The sequence below is a fragment of the Carcharodon carcharias genome, chromosome 17, assembly GCF_017639515.1.
Source record: "Carcharodon carcharias isolate sCarCar2 chromosome 17, sCarCar2.pri, whole genome shotgun sequence".
In the NCBI taxonomy this organism is placed as follows: domain Eukaryota; kingdom Metazoa; phylum Chordata; class Chondrichthyes; order Lamniformes; family Lamnidae; genus Carcharodon; species Carcharodon carcharias.
Genome location: NC_054483.1, coordinates 105,957,941 through 105,980,609, shown reverse-complemented (window position 1 = coordinate 105,980,609; position 22,669 = coordinate 105,957,941). Strand labels below are relative to the sequence as shown.

The 22,669-nt window shown below is 43.2% G+C and overlaps 1 protein-coding gene across 15 annotated transcripts in view; it reads left to right on the top strand.

Moving 5' to 3' along the window:
* LOC121289595 (ligand-dependent corepressor-like) overlaps window positions 1-21,322 on the top strand; it is a 128,543-nt gene extending 107,221 nt beyond the window's left edge. For 10 of the 15 annotated variants that reach the window (XM_041209186.1, XM_041209185.1, XM_041209191.1 and 7 more), the window contains one exon: window positions 15,419-21,322. In XM_041209186.1, coding sequence (XP_041065120.1) covers window positions 15,419-20,225 — 4,807 coding nt within the window. In that variant the 3' untranslated portion in view covers window positions 20,226-21,322. Of the gene's footprint in view, window positions 1-774; window positions 1,307-10,776; window positions 10,876-11,011; window positions 11,144-12,595; window positions 12,712-15,418 lie in introns of those variants that run through there. The other 5 variants (XM_041209195.1, XM_041209198.1, XM_041209197.1 and 2 more) reach the window with 5 other exon arrangements.
* Window positions 21,323-22,669: the final 1,347 nt, after the last annotated feature.

Sequence of the window (22,669 nt, the reverse complement as noted above, 5' to 3'; positions counted from 1 at the left end):
TTTCCAGCCTTTTATACAATTCTAGCATAACCTCCCTGCCAGTGTGTTCTATGCCTCGGCTAATAAAGGCAAGTATTTCATATGCCTTCTTAACCACCTTATCTACCTGCCCTGCCACCTTCAGGGATCTGTGGATATGCACACCAACGTCACTCTGATCTTCAGTACTTTCCAGGACCCTACCATTCATAGTGAAAACCCTTGCCTTGTTAGACCTCCCCAAGTGCATCACCTCACACCTTTCTGGGTTGAATTCCATTTGCCACTGCTCTGCCCACCTGACCAGTCCATTGATATCATGCGGTTTACGGCTATCCTCCTCACAATTTACCACCCTACCGATTTTCATGTCATCAGCAATTTCTTGATCATACCCTATACGCTTAAGTCCAAATCATTTATGTACACCGCAGACAGCAAGGGCCCCAGCACCGAGCCCTACGGAACCCCATTGGAAACAGACTTCCAATCACAGTCACATCCCTCTACCATCATCCTCTGCTTCCTGCCTCTCAGCCTATTTTGGATCCAGTGTGCCACTTTGCCTTGGATCCCATGGGCTCTTACTTTCTTGACCTGTCTGACATGAGGGACCTTATCAAAAGCTTTACTAAGTCAATGTAGACCATATCAAATGCATTACCCTCATCAACACTCCTAGTTACCTCCTCAAAAAATTCGATCAAATTTGTCAAACAGGACCTCTTAACAAATCCATGCTGACTATCTCTGATTAATTCATGTCTCTCCAAGTGCAGAGAGGGTGCAGAAAAGATTCACGAGATTGGTCCCAGGGATGAGGAACTTCAGTCACAAGGATAGATTGGAGAAGTTTGATCTATTTTCCTTGAAGAGATTTTGATACAGGCATTCAAAATCATGAGTGGTCTGGACTGAGTAGATAGGGAGGAACTGTTCCACTCATGAATGGATGGAGAATGTGAGGGCATAGATTTACAGAAATTGACAAATGAAACAAAAGCAACATCAGGAAAACCTTTTCCATGTAGCAAGTGGTTAAAGTCTGGAATGTGCTGTCTGACTGTGTGGTGGAGGCAGGTTAAATTGAAGCATTGAGAACAAAGTTAGATTGTTACCGGAAGAGGTAGAATACGCATGGTTACAGGAAGAAGGTGGGGAATGGCACTAAGTGAATTGCTGATTTAGAGAGCTGGTGCAGATGCAACAGGCCGAATGATGACCTCTGTGGTGTAATGATTCCGTGATGAAATCGACAGGATCTTGTTGAACATAAATATTAAAGATGAAATGACCCATTTGATCAAGACCCTTATGAAAAATTAAGGTAATCTTACTCATCACAGAACAAGTTTGATAGTTATTGGAAGCTGCTACCGTTGCAATGCTAAAGCTAATTGTCTCAAACTCATGCACAATTTGTTTTGCATATATCTGCATAGTCACCTGTTTATATCTCTATACAATGTACTGTTTTATTAATTTTCATACAGAGTCTGGGACTTTTGTTTCTCATACCATTACACAATACACGGACAGTTTTTTTTCCAGTTAATAAACTCCTGCCACAGATTGGATGGTACAATATACTGCAATACAATACTTTGACTTTTGGGGCAAACATCCATTTTCAAGTGGGTCAGAGATGATTGAGGCCAAGATACCATTTGCCTTCCTAATTGCCTGCTGCACCTGCATGCTAGCTGTTAGTGACTCATGAACAAGGACACCAATGTCCCTTTGGACATCAACACTTCCCAACCTCTCACCATTTAAGAAATACTTTGCCTTTCTGTTTTTTTCTAAAAAAGTGAATAACTTTATATTTATTCACATTATATTCCATCTGCCATGTTCTTGCCCATTCACTTGGCCTGTCCAAAGTCCCTTAAGCCTTTGTATCCTCCTCACAACTCTCATTCCTACCTAGTTTTGTGTCATTAGCAAATTTGGAAATAATATACTTGGTTCCCACATCAAAATCATTTATATGGATTGTGAACAGCTGTGGCCCAAGCACTGGTCCTTGCGGCACCCCACGAGGTACAGCCTGCAACCCTGAGTGACTTGTTTATTCCTACTCACTGTTTTCTGTCCGTTAACCAATTCGCAATCTGTAGCGGCATATCACTCCCAATCCCATGTGCTCTAATTTTGTTTACTAACCTGTGTGGGACTTTATCGAAAGCCTTCTGAAAATCCAAATACACTACATCCACTGGTTCTGCTTTATGTATGCTACAAGTAACATCCTCAAACAAAATCCAACAGTTTTGTCAAACATGATTTCCCTTTCGTAAATCTATGTTGACTCTGCCCAATCATATAATTATTTTCTAAGTATCCAGCTATCACATCCTTTATATTAGATTCTAACATTTTTCCTACTGCTGATGTCAAACTAACAGGTCTGTAGTTCAATTTTCTCTCTCCCACCATCCTATATAGTGTAAAAGTAATTTTGACAGTCCAAGAAAGAAAGAACAAACTTCTACTTTTATAGTACCTTCCATGACCTTAGGATGTCACAAAGCACTTTACAACCAATGATGTACTTTTGAAGTGTAGTCATGTAGGAGGTGCAACAACCAATCTGGACATAGGAAGCTCCCACAAACGGCAGTGTGATGATGACCAGATCTTTTTAGCAATGTTTTTTGGAGGCTAAATGTTGGTCCAGGGCATCAGGGGGAATTCCCTTACTCTTTGAAATAGTGAAATGGGGCAGTTTATGAACACTGAAGAGGGCAGATGGGGGCTGTGGTTTTACTTCTCATTTGAATGACAAGCACCTCTGGCAATGCAGCACCCTTTCATTTGGAGAGTCTGCCTACGTTTTGTACTTAGTTTCTGGCATGTGACTTGAAGCCTCAGCCTGACACTGAGGCGAGAGTGCTACCCACTGAGCCACGGCTGACTCTGGATAGTATTACTAAGGGGACGTAGGATAACAGCGCAAAACATGGCAATTGTGGATATACTGAGGTTCACTATGGGAAATTTGCAATAGAGCAGTTTTGCTTGTTAAGAAACCTGGATGTTGGAAGAAATAGAAGTAACTCCATTTTCTGATAGCGTTTCTATTGGTCTTCATTGTTTTTTATCTTGCTAGCAGGTCTCCCGAGCTACTTTTCAAGCTAATCTGATGAGGCACTATTTTATTAATGACATCAGCATTGATCCGTTTAATGAACAATATACTTTTCTGCTGTTACAATGAAGCTGCAGTTAAGTTGGCCCCAGTTGGTTAGATGGCTAGCGTGTGGTTCAGAATAACACCAACAGCGCAGGGTTTGATCCCCGTTCTGGTTGAAGTAGACTTGGGGCGTGCCTTCTTGCCCTGCCCTGTAGTAAAATAATGGCATTATCCCTGGTTCCATGATCCTTGAATAATCAAGGATGATACCCGAAGGAGGAAGCTATTTCTACACTCTTCAATCAAACACTCCCAGGGCAGAAAAAGCATAAGCTAGGTGCAGAGTAAAGCTCCTTTTACTTTTTGTAATCCAGATAGATAATTGTTGAAAAGTCGTCATGGTGACAGATGCCAAATTGAGATTATTCAAATAAAACAAGTAATCATCATTAATAACATAGTTATAGACAATTATTAAAGTATAAAATAATAAGGATTGTGCAATTGTTAACATTTCAGTATACAAATAATTACAAATAATCTAGCGCTAAGAGGTAAGGAATAGTGCAGAGCATTGGGTTAGATCACAAACAGGCATACTCTCAACATCTGATAATATAAAGGACACCTCCATGTTAACCAGAACTTAACTTTTCATTGGTTGCAGGAGGCAGCAGAAGACACGGCCGTTATTCCTAGCATCTCTTCAGCAGTTGTGCCCTGATAAAGTATGTTGCAAGTCTCTACTTGACATCCTAAAATTAGTGTAAAAGAGCAGAGTACTCCCAGGCTGAGAGATCCCCTGGAATTCAGGCCTTCCTACAGATAACTTCAGAAGTGAGATTAGCTATCATACACACGTGACACACACTGGCTACAGGGCGATACTGGAAAATACTGGTACAAGTGGTACGGTAGCATAGTCATTATGCTACTAGGTTAGTAATCCAGGGATGTGGATTAATGATCCAGAGACTTGAGTTCAAATCCCACCACAGCAGCTGTGCGGTTTAAATTCAGCTAATTCAATAAATCTGCAATAAAAAGCTTGAATCTGTAATGGTGACCATGAAACTACCTGATTGTCATTAAAAAATTCTGTCCTTTAAAGAAGGAAATCTGCTGCCTTAGCCCAGTCTAACCTCGATATGACTCCATACCCACAGCAATGTCTTGGCCTCTGAAATGGCCTAGTAAGCCATTGAGTTGTATTCATCACCACCTTCTTAAGGGCAATTAGATGCTCATGACCTGTGAATGAATTTAAAAAAAGAAAACTTAGGGCTTTTTGTGCTTTAAATGTGTGTGGTTTGACATCATGGTTCCTCACACTCTGGCATCATTCCACCCAATACCATGGCACAGCTTCCACAACAAGAAAACTTCTACTTGCATAGTGTGTCTCATGCATTGTAATATCTTCATCCAAGAGGTGTAGAACTCCAGTGACTAAATGAAGAATAACTGATTTTGCTGTAGTAGTTACTCAGACATAACATAAAATTGATTTTTCCCCCTTGCTGCATGCCCTTTTCATCAAAACATTAGAGGAAGAACTTGTGTTCATTTCTCCACCTCATGACATCTCAAAGCACTTACAGATATTGTTGCAATGTAGTCAATGAAACAGTTAATTTGCACACACACAGTTTCCACAAACAGCATGGAGGTAATGATCACAATCTTGTTTCAGTGATGTTGGTTGAGGGATGAATTTGGATGGGTGGGGGTTGCTGTGGGCTACCATGATGAATAGGGTCTGTGGGATCTTGCATTGCCACTTGGGGGAGCAGACTAACCAAACCCTGAGCTCCAGTTCAAGGTTGAAGGTGCCTTCCAGTAGCTCGACCAATTTGTCATTTTGTAAGAGTTACGCAAGATTGGAGCTATTAGCTATGTGGAAGACTTCATGACACAACTCAATGTTTTCCTATTCAAAGCTGACTCGACATAAGAGACTTCTAATGTCATAAGAAGTAGGGGCAGGAGCCCATCGAGCCTGCTGCATCATTCGATAAGATCATGGTTGATCTGATTGTGACCTTAACTCCACTTTGCACCTGTTTCCTATAACCCTTAACTCCCTTGTCGATTAAAAATCTGTCTAACTCAATTTTGGACATATTCCATGAATTAGCCGTCATTGTCTCTGAGGAAGAGAATTCCAAACACTAATGACCCTCTGAGAGAAGAAATTCCTCCTCATCTCTGTCTTAAATGGGAAACCCCTTAATTTTAAGCTGTGCCCCCTTCAAAATCTTGTTTCAATAAGATCATCTCTCATTCTTCTAAAATGGGCTCAATTGTTCTTTAAGACAACCCCTTCATCCCAGAAATCAGCCTAGTGAGCCTTTTTTGAGCTGCTTCCAATGCAAGTATATTCCTCAAATAAGAAGACCAAAACTGTACACAGTAATCCAGGGGGAGAATTTTCTGCCTGTCGGGCGGGCTTGTAGCCGATTGCCTGCGCACCATGGTCGACTGCGCACCGCCATTTTACGTGGGTGGGCCAATTAAGGCCCGCCCAGCGTGATGCGCACCCAGAAGCTCTCAGCGCTGTGTGGGCAGGGGGAAGAGAGGACAGTCGGGGCCTGCGCTCGCGAAAAAGCACAGAAATCCTCCTGAGGCAGGTCCGTGCTTTCAGCTCAAAACATCTTTAAAATAAAGAAATAAAATTATGCAGACATGTCCCCCCCATGACAGTGTCACATGAGCTGGGACATGTTTGAATTTTAATACAAATTTTTATTTCATTTATAAATCTTTCATGAAACCTCACCCGCCCATGGATGATTCATGAAAAATGCGAAGGCCGCCTGGGCTCTTCGCCTGCCTGCCAACCTTAAGGTTGGACGGGCAGCCCTGACAATGACTTTAATTAGGTGATTAATGGCCTTGACAGGCCTTTGACAGTTCTGTGGGCGCGCAGCCAATTCTGGGTGTGCGCCCGCCGAACTGAAGATCAGAAAGTGTGGTCTCACCGATGCCCTATATAGCTGTAGCAAGACTTTTCTGCTCCATCTCCCTTGTAATAAAGGCTGACGTTCCATTTGCTTTCCTAATTACTTGCTGTATCTGCATGCTAACATTTTGTGATTCATGTACAAGGACACCCAGGTCCCTCTGTACTCCATTCTGTAGTCTCTCACCATTTATATAATAATCTGCTTTATTATTCTTCCTGCCACGGTGGACAACCTCGCATTTTCCCACATACTCCATTTGCCAATTTTTTTGCCCACTCACAACCATTCTATATCTCTTTAAAGCTTCTTTGTGCCCTCACAGCTTGTTTTTCTACCTACCTTTGTATCATCGCAAATTTGGCTACAGTATAGCCTGTCCTTTCATCCAAGTCGTTAATATAGATAATAAATAGTTGAGGTCCCAGCACTGATCCTTGCACATGTCACTATTTACAGTTTGCCAACCTGAAAATGATCTATTTGCCCTGACTAGGTTTCCTGTTTAATTGGCCAATCCTCCACCCATGCTAATATATCACCCTAACACCATGAGCTCTTATCTTGTGCAATAACCTTTCTGCGTGGCACTTATTGAATTGCCTTTTGGAAATCCATATACACTACATCTACTGGTTCCTTTTTATCCACCCTGCTTGTTACATCCTTAACTATTTGTCAAACACAATTTCCCTTTCACAAAACCATATTGGCTCTGCCTGATTGTATTATGATTTTCTAAATGTTCTTCTACTATCCCCTTAATAATGGGTTCTAGTGTTTTCCCAATGACATGTTAGTCTAACTGGCCTAAAGTTTTCTGCTTTCTGTCTCACTCCTTTCTTAAATAGTGATGTTACATTTGCAAATTTCCAATCTGTGAAACCTCTCCAGAATCTAGGGAATTTTGGAAGATTACAACCAATGCATCCACTATCTCTGCAGCCACTTCTTTAAGACCTTTGGAAGGTCTAGTGCAGGCCATCAGGCCCATTGGACTTTTCAGCCTTTTGTCCCATTAGCTTTCCCAGTACTTTTTTCTAATGATTGTAATAGCTTTAAGTTTGCCTCTTGATTTTCTGCTATTTTTGGATGCTTTTTGCATTGTCTTCTGTGAAGACAGATACAAAATACTTGTTCAAAGTCTCTGCCATTTCATTCTTTCCCATTATTAATTCCCCAGTCTTAACCTCTGAGAGAGGCCAGGGGTCCTTCCTGTAGGGGCCATTTGGGAATGAGTAGCATCATCAACACAAGCCAAACTTCTCCTCCACCCATTTTCTCTCGCTCTCTCACACCCCCCCCCCCCCCCCCCCCCCCCCCAGTACTCACCTTCTCCTTCAAGACCTTCTTTAAAACATACCTCTGGCTAAGCTTCTGGTCACCTGAGCAACTTGGCCTCAATTTAAATAAGGGCAAATACAGAGGTATGAAGAAAGAATTGTCTTAAGTGGTTTGGGAAAATAGACTTAGGGGAAGGTCAGTGAATGAGCAGTGGCAGATATTTAAACAAATCTTTCATATAGCTCAGCAAGAATTTAACCCAGTCAAAAAGGACTCGATGGGAAGGCTGAACCACCTGTGGTTAACAAAGACGGTCAAGGAGAGTATCCAATTAAAAACTAAGGCATACAAAGCGGTGAAAACTAATGATAGGCTAGAGGATTAGGAACTTTTTAGGAACCAGCAGCGGATGACTAAAAAGCTAATAAAGAGGGAGAAAATGATTATGAAAGTAAATTGGCAAGAAATATAAAAACAAACAGTAAGAACTTCTATGGGTATATAAAAAGAAAGAGAGTGGCTAAAGTGAGAGTGGGACCCTTGGAGGATGCAACTGGAGAATTGATAACGGGGAACAGGGAAATGGCAGATAACTTAAACCAGTATTTTGAATCTGTCTTCATGGTGGAGGACACGATAAACATCCCAGAGATATCAAATAAACAAGGAGCTAATGGGAGGAATAACCTTGTAGCAGTGTCTATCACAAGGGACAAAGTATTTGCCAAATTAATGGGACTAAAGGCAGATAAGTTGCCAAGACCGGATGCCCTACCTCCAAGGGTTTTAAAGGAATTGGCTGCAGAGGTAGTGGAGGCACTAGTCGAAATATTCCAGAACTCACTGGATTCGGGGAGGGTCCTAGTAGATTGGAAAACCGCTAATGTGACGCCCCTGTTCAAGAAGGGAGGGAGACAAAAAACAGGAAACTGTAGGCCAAGTCAGCCTTACATTTGTTGTTGGGAAAATGCTGAAGTCCATTATTAAGGAAGAAACAGCAGGCCATTTAAAAAAAATTTAACGCAATCAAACAGAGTCAGCATGGTTTTGTGAAAGGGAAATCATGTTTCACAAGTTTGCTAGCATTCTTTGAGGATATAACAAGCAGAATTGATAAAGGGGAACTGGTAGATGTAGTGTATTTGGATTTCCAGAAGGCATTCGATAAGGTGTCTCATAAAAGGTTATTCCACAAGATAGTGGCTCACAGTATTGGGGGTAATGTATTAGCATGGATTGAGGATTGGTTAACACACACAAGGCAGAGAGTCAGGATTAATTGGTCTTTTTCAGGTTGGAAAGAGGTAATTAGTGGAGTGCCACAAGGATCAGTCCGAAGGCCTCAATTATTTAATGACTTGGAGGAGGGGGCAGAGTGTAATGTATCTAAATTTGTTGTTGATACAAAAATAGATGGGAGGACATGTTGTGATGAGAACATAAGGAACCTGCAAGGGGATATAGATAGGTTGAGAGTGTGGGCAAAAACTTTGGCAGATGGCATATAATGTCGGAAAGTGTGAGGTCATGCACTTTGGTAGAAAGAATCAAAAGGCAGACTGTTATTTAGATGGAGAGAGACTCCAAAAAAATGCATCGCAGAGGGACCTGGGTGTTCTTGTGCATGATACACAAAATGTTAGCATGCAGGTGCAGCAAGTAATTAAGAAGGCAAATGGAATTTTGGCCTGTATTGCTAGGGGGTTGGAATTTAAAAATATGGAAGTCTTGTTACAACTGTACAGGATGTTGGGGAGGCTGCACCTAGAGTACTGTATACAGTTTTGGCATCCATAAAAAGGGATAGACTGGCATTGGAGGCAGTTCAAAAGAGATTCACTAGGCTGATTCCTGGGACGAAGGGGTTGACTTATCAAGAACGGCTAAACAGGTTAGGCTTTGATTCATTAGAGTTTAGAAGTGATCTTATTGAAACGTACAAAATTCTGAGGGGGCTTGACAGGGTAGATGTTGAGAAGATGTTTCCACTAGTGGGGGAATCTCGAACTAGGGGACATAGTTACAGAATAAGGGGGCCCTCATTTAAAACTGAGATGCGAAGCATTTTCTTCTCAAAGGGTAATAAATGTCTGGAATTCTCTACCCCAGAGAGTTGTGGAGGCTAGATCATAAAGTACTTAAAGAGGAGATAGATTTTTGAAATATTGGCAAGTTGAGGAGTTGAGGCCTGGGGCAGATCAGCCATGACCTTATTCAATGGTGAGGCAGGCTTGAGGGGCCAAATGGCCTACTCCTGCTCCTATTTCTTATGTTCTTACGACCTAATACCCCTCTTTCCGTGCTTCAGTGTCAGGTTATGTCTGACAGTGTTCCCGTGAAGTGTCTTGGGGCATTTTACTGTTTTAAAATTGCTTTCGAAATGGAAGGATTTTTAAAAATTGTTGTATCCTGTCATTGCCAAGCTTAGTTCTAGCTTATCTGACTGGAAATCAAAATAATGCCAAAGCATCTTTAACACAACAAAGAGTCTTTAATGTTACAAAGGCTCCAGTGTGTTTTGTGGGTCAATGCAAAGGGAAAAATGGCAAACATTGAGAGACAGCTAAAAACTTAGCCAGAGAGGTGGAGAAGTTAAGGGAGGAGATTCCATGGAATCCAGGAGGCTATCGCTGTCACCTCCTCCAGCTCTCCCAGTCTCAAATCTCAGCCAGTTCCAGCCTCTTGGGCATTTCGATTTTCTTTGCTCTGCGTTGGTGGCCGTGTCTCCAGCTACCTGTAAACTATGCTCTGAAATTCCCTGTCTACTTTTCTCTCCTTTTAAATTGCTCCTTAAAACCCATCTCTGACCAACGTTTTGGTGTCCTGCCCTAATATTACATCTTGTTGCTCAATGTTAAATTTTGTTTGATAATGCTCTTATGAAGCAACTTGGGACATTTTACTACATTATAGGTGCTATATAAATGCAAGTTGTTGCTGTTGAGATTGACAGGATGGTGGTGAAGTGTATGCATAGGCAATGGAATGAAGAGTTCCAGGCTGGGGATTGGTGGAGATTGCTGAGTTAGGATAGGGAGGGATATATGGAGGGATTTAAGGATGATAATTTAAAAAAATGCTCTGGTTAGCTCGCACAGGGTCGCTGGTGGATCAGGAGATAGTGTCAGCTTGTCATTTATATCTCTGGAAAGCCAACATTACTTATACTGAAAAGGTTTAATTTTTCTAAGGATTACTGACTTTGTTAAAGACATTAAGCATAAAGGAGAGGTGTCTGGTGGAGGGTTGAGCAGTCAAGGGCAGTTAATGAGCTTTTGACCAAAACACTCAACCTTCCCTTTAAGGAGAGAGCAAACTGTTTACCTTTAAGGCCCATCCCCCACACAAGGCCGCCTTTTGTTTGGCTTAACCCTGGAGATCAGTTTTTAAAAGCCGGCTACCCTTTGAGAACAGGCTGGGCAGAAAGAAAGCATGATCAGGAAAGCTCCAGCTGGGAGTTCACTCGCTGCTGCTGTTTTCTATTGGCTTGAGACCAACAGGAAGAAAAATTAGGTGAGTTGACACATAATATGCTCGGTAAAAACCGAGAGTGACAGTTTAAAAAAAACACCCTTAGTGTCTGGTTTTGAGAGAGAAGTCAGGAGCTAGAGGAGGAAGTGATGTAAAGGATTTAAAATGGAACAGTGAGGAAGGACGCCACAGCCTTGCTGCTTCCTTATTTTTCCTCTGGATGCTTAGAAGCTGCAAAATTGGAAGATTCTGGCAAAATCTGATTTTCATGCAGGGAAGGAGCAGGACTATTTCAGGCCTATGTTAACATGTAAGTACAGACATATTGAGGCATCATGTCGAGAGAAGTAGGTCAGAGAAGTTTAGCTTGCAGAAGATTCCTGCACTCATGGGGAAACTGAAATAGCAAATTTGAAAGGATTTTTTGCATGTCATCTCCTTTTGATATATCCTGCATTTGTTGCTCAATGACTGCAGATTATGGCCAGTTGCTGAGTGCTAATGATAAAGCTTATTCTTGCAGTTAGACAACCTTTTCCTTTGCGTAATTGACTGACTTTGAGGGTTCCTCTGAGTGCATCAGTATTTATGGTGGGGGCAGAGGATTCCAAGGAGCATTCCCGTCTATGGAGAGAACAGACAAGTTATCATTGGAGGCACAAGCTCTTGTCTTTATCTCGTCTCCCTGTGGTTAAGCTGTCAGATCTCTGTATTCCTAGAGACTGAGCTTACCTTGGGGTGGGAAGGTCTGTCCCGAGGAGTTTGTCAACATTTGCAACAGGGCCCCCAGGGAGTGTTCATGCAGCCTCTATTACTTAGATTGTCCATGGGTACCCCAGACAGAAGCCACTGACCATTCGCCATCACCATCAATTACAGAAGCACTTCTTAAATCGCTGGCTACTTCATATATGGCAACTCACATTTATATAGATATTAGCCAAAGCACAATACTGCGGATAGAAATCTAAAGTAAACACAGAAGATGCTGGAAATACTCAGCAGGTCTGGCAGCATATCTGATGAAGGAAACTGAGTTCTTATATAGGGTCATTGACCTGAAATGTTAACTCTGTTTCTCTCTCCACAGATGCTGCCAGATCTGACAAGTATTTCCAACTTTTTCTGTTTTTATTGAAGGAGATATTAGGATAGGAGACCAAATGTTTGGTCAAAGGGGTAGGTTTTAAGGAGAACCAAAAAGGGGAGAGAAGTGGGAAAGTTGGGGAGTGAGTTCCAGAGCTTAGCGCTCAGACATCTGAAGGCACAGCTGCCAGTGATGCAGTGATTAAAACTGAGGATGCGCAATAGGCCAGAATTGTTCAAAAAGACCTTAATTGGCTGTAAAGTATTTTGGGATGTTCCAAGGTCATGAAAGGCACAAGCCTTCCTGCCTTCCTTCCTTACCATCTTGCCATGAATGTGTCCACTATGTTGTGTAGCTCTTATTTACTGGGGTCACCTGCCCTGATATGTCCCTAATGTGGCTTAGTGTCAAATTTTGTTTGATAAATGTGCCTGAATGTATTGCTATGTTAAAGACTCTATAAAAAAGAGTCCCTACCACTGCCATGACTGTGATCAATTTGGCTTATTAGATTGGAATCAAATTTGCTCATGTCACCTAGCTCTTTCTTTGCTTTTAATAATGCCAAAGCATGTTTAACACAGCAAAGAGTCTTTAATGTAACAAAGGTCCCATTGTGTTTTATAGGTAGATGCAAAGAGGCTGAGCTGGGAAAAGAGAGACATGGGGAGACAACTGGCTAAAAGCTTGTTTAGGGAGATGGAGAAGTTGAGAGAAAGGAATCCAACAGGCTATCTCTGTCACCTCCTACAGCCCTTCAACTCTCAGTATTCTTGCTGCTCCTCAGTTCTGTATTTACAGCATTTACCAGTTCTAATATTTGCATGTGTTGCTTGGTTTCAAATTTTGTTTGATAATGCTCCTGTGAAGCACCTTGAGATTTTTTTTTCTTCTGGGATTTGAATCCACATCTCCAAAGCATTAGCGTGGGCCTCTGGATTACTAGTACAGTGATATTACCACTATACCATCATCTCCCCTGTTTTTTTTTTAAAGTTAAAGGGATTATATGAATACAAGCTGCCATCTGCAGGAACATCTCTATTAAAAACTTCGCAGCGAAAAGTTTGAAAGCTTTTTTGAAAGAGTTTTGTGACACTTATGACCTGTTATCTTCTGCTAAAACTGCTCACCTTTTACAGGATCATCTTGGAGTGCAAAGACAATCACTGGCTTCTTTTCTCTACTGGACCCTCACCTCCAACAATAAGCGCTAGGAGCTCATGGACTTCTGTGTCACTAAGATCCTGACCATTTGATCAGCCAGCTCCCCTCTGTCCTAGCCTGAAATCTCATCTTTCTCTAATTTTTTCTCTTGTCTCCCTTCATGCCCTCTCTGAGCTTGCATTGTCAGGAGACCCCCCACCTGCACTAAACTGCTGACCAACCAACTTCCCTTCCTGGTTTCCATGTTAGTTGATAATGTTTTTTTATATTCTTTTATGGGATGTTGGCATCACTGGCAAGGCCAGCATTTGTTGCCCATCCCTAATTTTCCTTGAACTGAGTGGCTTGCTAGGCCATTTCAGAGAGCAGTTCAGAGTCAACCATATTGCTGTTGGTCTGGATTCACATGTAGGCCAGACCAGGTAAGGACCGCAGATTTCCTTCCCTACAGGGCAATCGATAGTTGTCATGGTCACCATTACTGAGGCTAGCTTTATAATCCAGATTTATTAACTGAATTCAAATTGCAGCAGCTGCTTTGATGGAATTTGAACCCATGTCCCCAGAGCATTATCCTGGGTCCCTGGATTACTCGTCCAGAGACATTGCCACTACGCCACCATCTCACCACAATGGTTAATGGTGTTCTCTCCTCAAGTACAATTCCCCTCTCCTTCAATTCTGCCATCAATGCTCCTTTTATAAAGGAAACCAACCCATGACCTCATTGCCCTTGCAAGCTACCACCCCATCTCCAACCTTCCTTTCCTCTCCCTTGAACTAGCTATCACCTCCCAAATCCATGCCCATCTTTTCTGGAACTCCATGTTTGAATCCCTCCAATCAATTTTCTGCCCTGTCACAGTACCGAAATGGCTCTGACCAAATTCACAAATGACATCCTATTTGACTGTGACCCAGATACCATATCTTTCCTCTACCTGTCTGTACCTTCTCAACTTGTCTGCATCCTTTGACAAGGTACACCACACCATCCCTTCCACTGCCTCTCCAGTGATGGGACTAGACTTGCCTGGTTCTGTTCTTATCCAGTCGTAACCAGAATATAAATTGCAATGGCTTCTCTTCCCATTCCACACGGTTACCTCTATCCACCAAGGACCTGTCCTTGACACCCTCCTATTTCTCATCTATATGCTGCCCCACAGCGACAGCATTAGTTTTCACATGTTCACAGACAATACCAGCTCTGTCTCACCACCACCCCTTTTGACTCCTCCACTGTTGATTAATTTATCAGATTGCTTATCCAACATCTAGTACTGGATGAGCAGACATTTCCTCCAATTAAATATTGGGAAGACCAAAACTCTAATGTTGTCTTATGAGGCTCAGGGTCAAATTTTGCATGATAACACTGCTGTGAAGCCTTTTATTACATTAAAGGCTCTATATACATAATTGTTAATCACTGATTTTGTGATTCAAATTGCCAATACATTTCTTTCCAATTGAGTGGCACTCCTTATATCCCAGAATGAGAGATTTCACTTTCAGTTGGAATAGTTGTACTTGATTTTTAGCAATAATCCTCTTGTTTGGTCTCCAGATTCTCAGTAAAGTAGAATGACAAGTGTATGCAATTCTCAAACCATCTTCCTTTGAATTGTGATGCTGAGGAAAAATTAAAACGTTTGTACATTTTTCCCTTTTACCTTATGTTGTGTTGGAGAGAGTATTTTCTGAGTCTGAAGGTTGTGGATTGAAGATCCAGTCCAGAGGCTTGAGTACGTAATCCAGGTTGGCACCCCTAGGGCAATGTCATTGAATGTCAAGGGGAAGTTGTTATGCACTGCCTTGTTAGAGATGTTCTGCCATTCAGGCAGGTCGTGGCTGATCTGTACGTCAACTCTATTTACCTGTCCTTGTTCCATATCCCTTGATACCCCTACTGTACAGAAATCTTTCAATCTCTGTCTTGACAGCTATGATTGTCCCTTGATTTTGCCACCATTACTATGTGTTTTATATCTTCAGCCTCCAATTCTAAGTGCTCTTTGTGTTGCCATCTAGGGTTTCTGTACCAGTGAAACCACAGCCCTTGCCCAGTGAGTAATTTACCTCCATGCCAAACAGTGGCTAGATCACTGCTACAGAGGGCAATGATTTTTTTAAAAAAATAATGAAATGTTAGTTGAAGCAGATTTTTTTTAACTTAATGTGAAATATATTGAGACATGAGAACAAGAGAGTCACAGCATGTGGCAACCAGTGAGATGAGATATTTGGGTAAAAGGAAGCCACACAGCTGTTGTCTAAAACTGTTCTTTTAAGAAATGTAAATGTCCTTTTTTGTTTGCTTTTTTTTAGCAACAACAAGATACCAAGGCAGGAGGCACAACACAATACAGAATCCCAGACTTCTTTGGACCAGTTTATGGCTAAGCTGTGCAGACATCATCAGATACAGTTTATGAGTGTATTAAGCTACGTGCACAGTGAAGTGAGTCCAACTGAGGAGCCGTTGGAATCATCACCACGTGAGGACATGGCTGCCTCCAACCCAGCCTCTCTCCATCTACAGCCTAAAAGCCCTGAAGACCAAAATGGGAGAGGATCCACTTTGCAATCACGTCCTTCCTCAAACCAAGAGATACAAATGCCAAATGAGTTAAATGGCGAAAGCGTTAAGGAAGAAAAACTGCCTCCTCATGAGGAGGTACTCATGGTAGGAACTGAAGCAAGCAGTGTTGAAAAACCAACACCCAGACGCTGCTGTAGCAGTGGGAATTGCATCAAAAACTGCACTGTAGAGGCAGGGTTCTCTTCTATAGGTATATGTACTACTGACTGTAATAAAACGGGGAGTGTGGAAATTCTACAAAAAGAAACTGTGAATCAGAAAGAGATCAGTAACTTACAACTGGACCAGTCCTCCAGCGAACGTGCACACATCAGTACCTTTGCCCGAATAGAAGAGGCATGTTCTAACAGCCAGGAGAACAAAACAGATGGTGCAGTTGCTGCCAAAGCTCAGGTTGAGTCTCTCCGAGCTCTCCCCGAGGAGCTTTTGAACTTGAGTAAGAATTTGACCAAAAATCAGAGTGGTTCACGGGGTACTTCTGGAGCCTCCTCGGATCACAAAACAATTAAACACACGTCAATTCAAGGAGGGCCTCGAGAAAATGTCAATGCTACCAAAAGAATTATCAAAGATAACCATGTGCTCTCAACAGACACGAGCGCCAAAGATTGCTGGCCTGTCTCAAAGCCACGTGCTGCTGCGCGCGACACCAATGGCCGCCTGAGATTAAAGCCGCAGGTTCCTCCCACAAAGACAGCCAGAAAGAGCACCAGGGTGTCTGTGGTGCGGGCTCGTTCTTCGCTGCCCACCATGTGCCAATACGTGAATGAGCATGACAACCAATGTGACATTGTTTACATCAGCAAGCCCATCACGGAATGCCGCTTTGACGCTCAGAGGTCCTTACCTTCCAGTCGGAAGACTGCAAGGAAAAGCACACGTGGTCATCTCTGTAACGAAGAATATTGGGAGTTAAAGACTGTCCGCACTTTGGCCAAGAGCTCAACAATAGACGCGAGAAAGGGGAACTGCCCCTCATTGATCCCCACACCACCCGCCCCAGTGACTCTGAAGCAAGCACTTACCCTGCCAGTTAGTGTGCCTGTCATTGGTGTTCCTATGGGGTCAGGCACTGGCATTCACGGGGACTCAAAGATGCAGTTGAAAGTCTTGCAGGAAGAGAGTCAAGATTTCCGTTGCTCAGAGAGCAAAGGGGAGCTGGTCGTCGAACCAAGTCAGACTTGTCGATCGCAGGAGACCGAGGCACCTTCCCAAAGTGCAAACAGCCCACGAGGAGAGCCGGGGAGGCCCAGGGATCAGGCCATCACTCCCAGCTCCAAAAGCCATTCTGTGGAAATCAAGAACATGCTGGTCTCGAATGCACAAGCAGACGACCCCACTACAACATGTGCTCATTGCCGAACTCCTGGTGACAGCTCACTAGCCGAACATGGTGCTTGTGAGAACATTGAGCCATTGAGGCTGCTGAAGGAGTGCAGGAAGACCCGAGAGAGCCCTTCTGAACTAGAACAGTTAGTTAAGGAAAGAGGTGACATGGAGGACACATCCTCAACAGAAGGCTCTCTAAACAATTCAGAACCAGATCCAACCAACCAGAGCCAAAACCCTTCATTGTCCTCTCTGGATAAGGAGAGCACCAGTCCTGTTAGTAATATCGGGGCTAACATTATTCCTTCTCAGGAATACAGCAATCAGCACTCCGGCAACAGTGAAATATCAAACACTGACAAGGCAATGATGCACAACACTCCCAGCAGCCCGAAAGCAGAAGATTGGCAAGTTGGACATTCAATTGAATCTGTTGAAAAAGTGAATGAAGTACAGGTAGAAAAATCATTAACTGAGAAAGAAGGACCCAACAGATCAGGGCAGACACTCGCCATTCCAGCTGAAGCAGTTGCTTGTTCTGTCACTCATGAGGAAGGTTCATGTCCACAAATAGCTTCCAGATGCCAAGACGAGAGCAGTTGCAATGATCCAGGCGAATCCACGCTGGAACTGATGAAAGTTCCTCTTCAAGGAACTGCCAATATGAGGTGCAATATGGCAGTGAATGATCCAGGTTTAGAGAAGAGTAGGTTGGAAGACCTTGATGAAAATATGATTGACCACAAGAGGGAAAGACGCAATAGCATTGGGAGAACTCCTGAGTCTGAAAAGCATACGAGCCACCACAAGGAGAAGGTACTTAGTCCAGCCACGTCAGAGAAGAAGAAATATCGCAGAAAGTTGGAGCTTGCTTCTTCGGACAGATGTTTGCGGAGTCAGCAGGCCAAGCCACAAACTGTGGTCTGTCCCAGTGACATTAAAGAGCAGCCGCCAGTTTGTACTGATGGGCTACAGGTACCCTGTCTCAACATAAAACTCCTGAGAAGTCAAGGGGAGAGGGGGTACAAAAGGGAGGTGTGGATCAACAGAGTGGCATTCGTTCAGTTTCCAACAGACTGCTTCAACAAAATCCTTTTACAAAGCATTATTGACCCTGAGAGCATAGTATATGAGTCTCTTACTACCACATCTGATCAAGAATTTTGCAAAACAAGAAAGACAACAACCAAGCAGGTCTCCAAAGATCTTCTGGGGAAGGAGCTTGAAAGCTTTGAAGATGAAGAACTGATGGATGACAGTTTTATTTGTGAAAGAGCACACAATGGACAAAGTCGAATTCTTGAGGTCTGTGTGGATACTAAATCATCTGTAGAGCGGAAAGTTTCCTTCTCCGTTCAAAATGTTGGAACAGATCGAGACTCAGAGTCTTCCAGTGACTCCATGGATGATACCTGTCCTACGAACCAACAGCAGTCAAGTTCATGGAAGGCAGATACCTGTAAAGAGAACTCAAAATGGGCTAGAGGAAGCCTTATGAAAAGATCAACCAATTTTGGACCACTGCATCAAGCAGCCAAGGTAACGGCCCCAAAAGCGCCACCAGGAGATAAGAAGGTTGTTGGCGGGTCTCGTACCTTGAGATCCCCAAATGTGCCCATCATAGAACCAGAAATGATAGTGCTACAAGAGGACAGCAAATGCCTGAATATAAATCAACCCACTGAAGTCCTCCAGGAGAATGAGAATTCTGAACTGTTAGACCTAAGCGACATTGATACTCCTGAAGTGAGTCGGCCAAAATTTTTGGACTGGTGCTCAGAGGACGAGAATCAAGAACTAATCACCACCTTGAATGCTACATACGAGAACATTCACAAGGCTTGGATTCAGATGGAGAAGGAAGTGCCGGTGATGCAGAAAGCGAAATGCAAGTCCGACCGGCTCAAGGAAATCTGGAAAAGCAAGAAGAGGGCACGCAAAGCGAGAGGACTGTATGACCACAAAATATCCCCCGTGCAGAAACTCTTTGTGACCAATTTCAACCTTGCCAGCATCTGTAAGTGGTTCATGGAGACGACCGAGACGAGGTCTCTGATCATTGTCAAGAATGTCAGTGCCCGGAATCCAGTGGAGAGCATGAAAACCAAAACTTTCCTCCAGAAGAACTCCATGGCTGGCCTGTTTCCTAGTCCCCAAGCTGAGCGGCTAAAGAAGCACCTGAAAAAGTTTGCCGTGGCTTCACCTGCTCGAAACAATTGGAAGACCCGGACGCTGCTGGACAATGTGCAGAGGAATGCCGTGACTGGAGCAGATGGAATTGGGCAGCAGCATTGGGGCTTCTCGCTAGATACTGGAGGAGGCCTGACCCCTAGGGACCTCTTTCTGGCCAAAGTGGAAAGCGGCTCTGTCGAGGATAGCGAATTTCCTGGCAACAGGACAACATCCCAGCCCTCAAAGCACTTAGGGCTGAAGAAGCCGGTTAGCGCATGGATCCTGCGGAAGTATTCCAACATGAGGGGTAAGCTCCACAAATTGCAGCAGGGGAAAGAGCAAGCTGGGCGGAAGCTCCTAGCCAAGCACAAGAGTGTCTGTATGAACCCCCTGGTCTCACCCAAGCTGACCTCTCAGACACAGCTAGATTCACGTGGGACCCCTCTCCCCACTGCCTCTCGGAAACCTGAGGAGAGCAAAGGGAAGAGGAAGGCTTCTAAGGATGCCTCCATCAAGGAACTCCGTGTGGGGCGAGTCAAGGGTAGCAAGTGTGAGGCAGGCCCTCCTGCGCTGTCCCCCAAACCCATGCCCAAGCAGTTACCGGCAAATCGGAAGTCCAGAGCGGAGGGCAGCTCTGTCAAAGCGCCAGTCCCCAAAAAGGTTGTTGCTAGTGGCAAAGCCAACGCTTTGTCCCCGAAAGGCACGGAAAAGAGGGCTTCTGGCACTGGCCTGAAAACTGGTCCCAGGGGCAAGAGCACGCCCCAAAGCAGAGATGGGGCCAAATCCAAAAAGACAAAAGGCAGCAACGGCAAAGAGCGTCAGCTGAAACCCGCCAAGAAGACGGCAGGGTCTTCGGCCAAGACCAAGCGGGGGGTTAAGACTGACGCCAAAAAAAGAAACAAGGCGGCCACCCCAGCCAGACGCAAGCGTAAGGGTGAAGTCTCCTCTGAAGCCACACAGAAAAAGAAACGGAAACTAAATGAGAAGAGAGACCCGGTTCCCAACAAACGCAAGCGGACTGATGCAAAATAACACGTCTCCCGAAGAATTAACTGTAAATTATTGTGTCTTTGTACAACGACAGCAACAAAGAAGAAAATTGTTGACTGCAGAGAGCATTAATTGTCGAAGCTGCTTTTTATAATCTTGAAGCAAGCCTTTGAAATCGCAGAGGAAAGAACTTGAGTGTGATTTTAATTTTATTTTTTTAAGCACGTAAGCAGATAGCTTGTTGTAAAGAAATACAGGGAGCTTCCCCCAACTGTGAATAGAGTTTTTATACGGTGCTATGAATGGTATTGTTTTCTTTTTCCTGTTTGATTTTTTTATATATATATATAAAATATTGCCCCAGCTTAAAACTGATAACGAGAGCTGCAAATGCAAATTGAAAAGAACAGTGCCTTATTTAACGATGAAGAGGAAAAGAAACATTTTTTTGCGTGTACCTGAGATTAAAGGCTTGCATTCACAACGGAGACCTACTCTGTACTTGCTGCACCTCCACTTTCTGTAAAAAGAAAGCTGTCATGCATATAGAATTATACAGCACAGAAGGGGGCCATTTGGTCCATTGTGTCAGTGCCAGCTCTTTGAAAGAGCTACCCAATTGGTCCAACTCTTCCTGCTCTTCCCCTGTAGCTCTGCAATTTTTTTCCTTTATAAGTATTTATTCAATTCCCTTTTGAGAGTTACTATTGAATCTGCATCCGTCACCCTTTAATGCAGTGCATTTCAGATCACAACTCACTGTGTTTAAAAAAAAAGTTACTTTCTTCACGATTCTTTTGCCGGTTATCTTAAATTTGTAAAATGGTTACCAACCCTCCTGGCCAGCAGAAACAGTTTCTCTTTATTTACTGTATCAAAACCCTTTACGATTTTGAACACCTCTGTTTAAGCCTCGTTTCTTAAATTTCCCTGCTCTAAGGCCAACAACCTCAGCTTCTCCAATCTCTGTCGATATAATTTTCCAGATAAATGGAAGGCTGGGGTAAATCACACTGCAAGTCCCATCAGCAAGTAGGGAGGTTATGCTCGGTTCAGGACCCTTCCTCATATCTGGGATGTTAACTGATCTTTCTGGTGCTGGTCTCACACTGTCAATAAAGCCAATATTGCTTCACCTATTTAAGTTATCTTAAGCAAGACTTCGTTTTTAAATGAGTTTTGAGTTCTGTTTGAATGCGTACCTGAAATCTCGATATTTGCATATGCCTTGTGTCACAGTCCATGGATGGCTGCGCAGTGGGTGTGAGGTATTCCCCTCCTCCCCACTTTCCAAAGTCGTAAAATCATGATGGGTAAGGGGAGACTATTTGTTTCAATTTAACCACCCAAGAAGACCCATACTTTCTTTTCCCCCTTAACCAGGGATTACATCTGTTAAATTATTACAATGTGTTTGTGTTTCCAGTACCCTACCCAGGGCCCATTCCGTATGCTGATTACTGAGAGTACAATCTATGCTCTTCACTGACTGCCATATACATCCTTCCATTGGACCTGTCTATTTGCCTCCTTCCAAGGCTAGAAAGCAGGGAGTTCTTTGGCCTTCCCCCAGTTCGAGCCCTACGAACATATGAATTTGGAGCAGGAGTAAGCCATTTGGCCCCACAAGACTGCTGTGCCATTTTACAAGATCATGGCTGATCTAATTGTGGTCTCTATATCCTTTGACTCCCTTGTCAATCAAGAATATATCTAACTCAGCCTTAAAAATATTCAATAACCCTGCCTCTGTCACTCTCTGGGAAAGAGAATTCTACAGACCAAACAACTCTCGAGAGAAAAAAAAATCTCTTAGGGAGACCCCTTATCTTTAAACTTTGCCTCCTGCTTCTAGTCTTCCCCATAAGGGGAAACATCCTCTCAGCATACATTCTGTCAGTTCTCCTCATGATCTTATGTTTCAATAAATCATCTCTTATCCTTCTAAACTCCAATGGATACAGACCCAACCTTTCCTCATAAGGTAACCGCTTCATCCCAGAAATCAATCAAGTGAATCTCTGCTGAATTACTTCTAATGTTGCTGTATCCTTTCTCAAGTAAGGAGACCAAAACTATATATGGTACTCCAAGTGCCGTCTCACCAACGCCCTATACAATTGTAGCAAAGCTTTCCTACTTTTATATACCATTCCCCTTGAAATAAAGGCCAATGTTCCATTTGCCTTCCTAATCACTTGCTGTACCCGCATACTAACTTTTTGATTAACGTACCAGGAGCCCAGATCCCTCTGTATCACTGAGTTTGCAACCTTTCTCCAAGTAAAATATTGCTTTTCTATTCTTTCTATCAAAGTGGATGAGTTCACATTTTCCCACATTGTACTCCATCTGCCAACTTTTTGCCCACTCGCTTAACCTATCTAAATTCTTTTGGGTAGACCCTTTTATGTCCTCACAATTTACTTTCCTTCTTGTTATCATGAAATTTAGCAACCGTACATTTGGTCCCTTCATCCAAGTCA